General features: G+C 44.1%; 1 protein-coding gene across 1 annotated transcript; it reads left to right on the top strand.

The window, feature by feature from the left end:
• The first annotated feature begins 718 nt into the window (after positions 1 to 718).
• LOC123136632 (probable LRR receptor-like serine/threonine-protein kinase At5g45780) lies at positions 719 to 5806 on the top strand. Its single transcript, XM_044556057.1, has 11 exons — positions 719 to 915; positions 1050 to 1182; positions 1309 to 1380; positions 2164 to 2307; positions 2997 to 3068; positions 3164 to 3223; positions 3426 to 3499; positions 3616 to 3765; positions 3840 to 4175; positions 4393 to 4784; positions 5153 to 5806. Exons 1-11 carry the CDS (start codon positions 789 to 791, stop codon positions 5471 to 5473), a joined length of 1881 nt encoding a protein of 626 aa, XP_044411992.1. The 5' UTR covers positions 719 to 788; the 3' UTR covers positions 5474 to 5806.
• Positions 5807 to 6034: the final 228 nt, after the last annotated feature.

The following is a 6034-nucleotide window of genomic DNA, read 5'->3' on the forward strand; positions in this document are numbered from 1 at the left end:
CATGCGGCGGAGGGAGGCGACGGTGTGGACGGACTAGGGTTGGGGAAGAGAGCGAGGGTGGCGCGGTCCGACCAGGTTATGTGCGTAATTTGCAAAAGACCCCCTGCTTTCCTGGGTATTCAAGCGGCTGGCGACAACGTGGCAGTTAGCGCCCGCGTGGCATGAGTTGACCGCTGCCAAATCAGCGAATACGTAGACCAAACAGTATAATGGACCGTATTTGAACCCGTAAAACAAGTTTAGGGATGGTATTTCAGGTATTCTGAACAACGGGGACTAAAGTGCCACCGGAGCAAGTTTAAGGACCTATAGTGAATTTTCTCAATTACTAGCAATGTCTGAATGTAGATTACCAAACCGTCACGCACCGGAGAGTTCGAGCACGAAATGTGAAATTTTCTCGTCACACAAGTCCCGCCTTCCCTTGTCCCTCTCGCTCGAAGCCACCCCCGCATATACCTGGCCATACCACGGGCCGGGCCAGGCTTCGGGCCGGGCCTAGCCAAGCCCGACGCAAAAAACCCAGGCCCGAGCCTAGCCCGGCCCGGCTGTCGGGCCTGTTTTTTGGGCCCGAGCATGTAAAAGCCCGTCGGGCTTCAGGCCAACCCAGCCCGTCCTTCAGGAAAACGCGAAAACGATGGGCCCGGGCCCGGCCCGGCCTTCGGGCTCAAAATCTAGGCCCGAGCCCGGCCCGGGAGCGGCGTCGGGCCGGGCCGGGCCGGGCTGCCCATGGCCAGGACTACCACGGAGCCTGTGCAGATACGCTCTCAGTCACGCCCCCACTTGCCATGGCGAGACTAACCTTCGCCGCCGGCGCTGGCGCCGTGGTGGTGGCAGCCACCGCGTGGCTCCTCGCCTCTGCTGGTGTAGCGGCCGGGGACCCGCCGCTCTCACCCAAAGGTCTCAACTATGAAGGTGCGTGCGCTGCTTGCGGCTGGCGTTGGGCGGGGTGGCTGGGTTAGGGACGAGGTTAGGGTTTGGGGATTTGGTACTACTTGGAGGATGTTCTCGTGTTAACTGTGCTCGGTGCGCTTTGTGCGGTGTTCCAGTGGCGGCGCTGATGGCGGTGAAGAGCCGGATGCGGGACGAGAAGGGGGTGATGGCCGGGTGGGACATCAACTCCGTCGACCCCTGCACCTGGTCAATGGTCGCCTGCTCCCCGGACGGATTCGTCGTCTCGCTGTGAGATCTCGCTCCTTGATTTATTGCCTCTTTGTTGGACTGCGCCTGCGCGAATGCTGCTTCTGTCGTTGTTTCTTTGCTGTTGTTGGTGATGCCGTGCTGTTTTGTTTGGATGCTGGAGCGCAGGCAGATGGCTAACAACGGATTGTTGGGGGCCCTGTCGCCGAGTATCGGGAACCTCAGTTACCTGCAGACAATGTAAGGCCTTGGAAACGAACTCACCTATCCAATCACAGTTATTGTTTCCTTAGTTCCTTCGACACGGTGTGTCTTGCAACACTGTTTCAAGTTTGTAGCTGTCGAGCTGAATTGCTTGAAGATGAGGTGGTTCATGCTTGTGTGTCTAGCCGTTGGAAAATTTGAAGCACAACTGCTGTTTAGGTTGCAGAGGCCAGGGAGTAATAAAGCTCTTTCTCCCCACCCAGCAAACAAAATTACTGTTTAGACGATTCCGTCAGTGCCTGATCAGTATTGGGATAGTTAGGGAGCTGAAGGTGGGAACTATACAATACAAGTCTTGCCTTTAGTTGAATTTATGATGCGTGCAAACTCTCAAGGCCAGGACAAGAACTGGTGAATAGAATAATGCTGAGAGATCACAGGCGGTACAACCCCTCCTGAACAAAATTTGTTTTCTTTATTTGACAAGAATGGATGTTATTGGGCGTACCGTATTCTTTCAGAACTCAACACAGCTAAATCAAGCTAGCTTTGTACGATTGACGGCGAATGTCCAGCTAGACTTTCTATTCCTTATTGTACCCATCATACCGTGTTCACCCTACTTATATGAACATGACCTTATGCGCATTGTATGCATCATATTTATTATTACTTGTGCTCTCAGTCATGGGATTGTATTCTTTCTACTGTACTGTTTGTAGATCTTGTTTCACTGACTTCCATCTGTCGCACTGAAAACAAAATTTACTACCAATGCTTTGTTGCTCAACCTTTTTTTTTTCTCTTGCCCCACTTCAGGTTACTGCAGAATAACAGAATATCTGGTGAAATTCCTCCAGAGATAGGGAAGCTGGCCAATCTGAAAGCTCTTGATCTTTCAGGTAACCAGTTTATTGGTGAAATCCCGAATTCACTTGGGCAGCTGACTCAACTAAATTATTTGTAAGTATATGCTAATCTATTACCTCAAATTGACAATCTATCTATTTGGATTATTTATGTCTTGCTCTCTAAAGCATCACCGTGTCTGTTAGATTTACATGCATATGTTACAGGTGAATTCTGATTAAGTTTGTTGTATATGCCTGCCCAAGAAACGAAAACCCCTCTGTTGTGAATACAACACATATGATGAATTCTAATTAAGTCTGGTCATACAATGTCAGATAGACCATGTAGAATTAAGCAATAACCACTACACCTGCGATACTAATCTATTGAACTAATTCCGAGTATAAAGCTAGCAAAGTCGTACAAGCTTGATGACACAATGTGTACAAATATAATCTTTTGGAGCTATGTCACTGTTTGGAAAAAGCATGCATACAATTGTAACACAACAGTCATACATGCACATGAACCATATTTGGAACTATGTCTAGAACTCTATATATATTGTTCCTCTTTTGCCCGCGGGCCACGGCAACTAAGTGAAATTGTTGTATGTTTGTACTAGCAATATTTTCAGTTACCTATTTGTATGGTTTTCTTATATTTCTAAGTAATTCACATTTTCGTCTGCAATAAATGTTACAAAAATGTTTGCTATCTTTTCTTAAAATTGCTAGCCTGAGCAGACACACGGTTTGACAACTAATTTCTTGATGACTGTTGCTTTGCAAATCCTTCAGGCGCCTTGATAAGAATAACTTGTCTGGACAGATCCCTATAGATGTTGCCAAGCTTCCAGGTCTCACATTCCTGTATGTCTCCAGTTACATGTTTATTCCTTTTTTGATAAATGGTGTGGCTAAATGTGATTCTTGATGTTCAAACTGACGTGGGAAATATGTTTCAGTGACATATCATTCAACAATTTAAGTGGTACAGTTCCAAAAATATATGCACATGACTACAGGTAAGTGGGTACGAGAGTATGTATAATATGCTCCATTTGTTTTTTGTTATTTAACTCCATTTGCTCATCTAAATTCTTTGCATAACTGTGAAGTAGTGCTTGTGTCATCCTTCATGTGCTAAAACTCGTCAGTCATATGCACATCGTTTTTTCCTTTCTATTTCAATACTTCACTGAATATTACTGTACCTATGCTTTCCAGTCTCGTGGGAAACAAGTTCCTTTGCAATTCCTCAATTCTACATGGCTGCACACATCTTAATGGAGGAACTAACGGTAACGTTTTTTCCTGACATCATCTGTTTTTTAATCTTTACTACAACTCTACAAGTGTACCCTTTTGAACTAACTTACCTATTTGGGAGTGGAACTAACTTAAACTTTGACTGCAGATACAGTGTCTAGACCGTCGAATAAAACGAAGAACCATCATCAATTAGCATTGGCAATTTCCTTAAGTGTCACCTGTGCCACAATCTTTGTCCTGTTCTTTGTATGCTGGCTAAACTACTGCAGATGGCGTTTGCCTTTTGCTTCTTCTGGTAATTAGCTAATCATCTATAACCTTACTATCGGAAATATATGATTTGATGACCACTTATTTATTCAACTATAGATCAAGATCTTGAAATGGAACTGGGTCATCTGAAGCATTTTTCATTTCACGGCCTGCAAAGTGCAACAGACAATTTTAACTCAAAGAATATATTAGGCCAAGGCGGTTTTGGTGTTGTTTATAAAGGCTGTCTCAGAAATGGAACTTTAGTGGCAGTCAAGAGGTTAAAAGATCCCGATGTTACTGGTGAAGTCCAATTCCAGACAGAACTTGAATTGATTGGCCTAGCTGTGCACAAGAACCTTTTGCGCTTGTATGGATTTTGCATGACCTCGAAAGAAAGGTTGCTCGTATATCCATATATGCCAAATGGCAGTGTTGCTGACCGCTTGAGAGGTAACCTTTCATACGTCCACAATTTTTTTAATAGAAGTCTATGTTTTCCTTGCTAAGAATTACTCCCTCCGTTTGGAAATAACTGACGAATTTGAACTAAAACCACGTCAGTCATTTCCGAACGGAGGTAATACTTTTTTTGCCCTGTGTTTTGCTATTCTATTATTCCCTTGTTTTCTACCCCTTCTCTTTTTAATGTAAAGTGAACTTTTTGCAGAGTATCATCATGGAAAACCTTGTCTTGACTGGAGTAAACGTATGCAGATTGCTATTGGGGCTGCCAGAGGACTACTATATCTTCATGAACAATGCAATCCTAAGATCATTCACAGGGATGTCAAAGCAGCAAACATATTGCTTGATGGAAGTTTTGAAGCAGTTGTTGGGGATTTTGGATTGGCAAAACTACTTGACCGACAAGATTCGCATGTTACTACTGCAGTTCGAGGCACTGTTGGTCATATTGCTCCAGAGTATCTCTCAACAGGGCAGTCTTCAGAAAAGACTGACGTTTATGGGTTTGGTATTCTACTGTTGGAACTGATCACTGGACCTAAAACCTTGAGCAACGGACATGGTCAGTCCCAGAAGGGGATGATTATAGATTGGGTAACTTCTTTTGCTCAATCTTTATGTACTATAATTGATGGCATAACCTGGAGTAATTTGACGACCATTTCCAACAAAGTTTAGCTAACATGAATAGAGAAGATCTAAAACAAAAATAAAACAAAAAACTTCTTTTTCCTTGGTATCATCATAGATTCGTAGTTGGTGATGAAATAAGTTTATTGGCAAATCCTTAATACAATGCTTAGCAAAGGCCTAGTTGATTTCCTGGCATAAGCAGGTACATATCGGATTTTTGTGGATAACACGTTCGTTTAGTATAATGCTAGGCAGCGCTCCCACCAATTACATGGAATTCGTAGTATACTCTGTTTATCACCTGATGTCAAAATTTTAATCCTGTGCAGGTTAGAGAACTCAACGAGGAAAAGAAACTGGATAAACTAGTGGACAGGGATCTCAAAGATTTGTTCGATGTAGCCGAGCTAGAGTGTGCAGTCGACGTGATTCTCCAATGCACGCTGACCAACCCTATTCTGCGGCCCAAGATGTCAGAAGTTCTCCAGGCCCTTGAATCTAATGTGACGCTGGCAGAGAATGGAGTAGACTTGAATAGAGAAGTGCTGCTGCCTTATGGAGGCTCTTGCAGTTTCTCTGTGAGACATGAGGATCCTCACGACTCATCGTCCTTCATAATAGAGCCAATTGAGCTATCCGGTCCTAGGTGATGACAAGTGCTGGTTTCACGAGAGAAAACAGAGAAAAGCGATGATAGTTGTACAAAACATGTATAGACTGGATGTAGTCCAACTTGGGAGGAGTTTTCTCAGGTTGCGTCTCACAAACCATTTTCGGCTAGAAACTAGGAAGACCATATGTTTCCACTGCAAATCTGTATGCCACCACAAACTGCAACCAGTATGGTCTTTACGGATAGAGGTAATTACCATAAAACCATCATATTTAGGGCCTGGGTTGTAAAAACTAGAATTGGCTGCGTTAAGCGTGTTGCCTCTTGGCAGGGACGCCTTCGTGTTTATATAGACATGAGGATTACAAGATATGGCGCAGGTAGTTAGTTCGGGTATCAACTTGTCCTCTACTCCAAGCTACATACAAGATAGAGATTATCCTAGCTAACAACCTGCGCCTCAATACGTTACATAAGTTACATTGTCACGATACAACTACGGCCCTACTTTTTTAACATCCTCCCTCAATCTTCACATGTCAAGGTTCAGATTGCGTTTGAAGGCCTGTAGTTGCTTCACTTGTAACGGTTTTGTGAA

This window comes from Triticum aestivum, chromosome 6B, assembly GCF_018294505.1.
Source record: "Triticum aestivum cultivar Chinese Spring chromosome 6B, IWGSC CS RefSeq v2.1, whole genome shotgun sequence".
NCBI lineage: Eukaryota > Viridiplantae > Streptophyta > Magnoliopsida > Poales > Poaceae > Triticum > Triticum aestivum.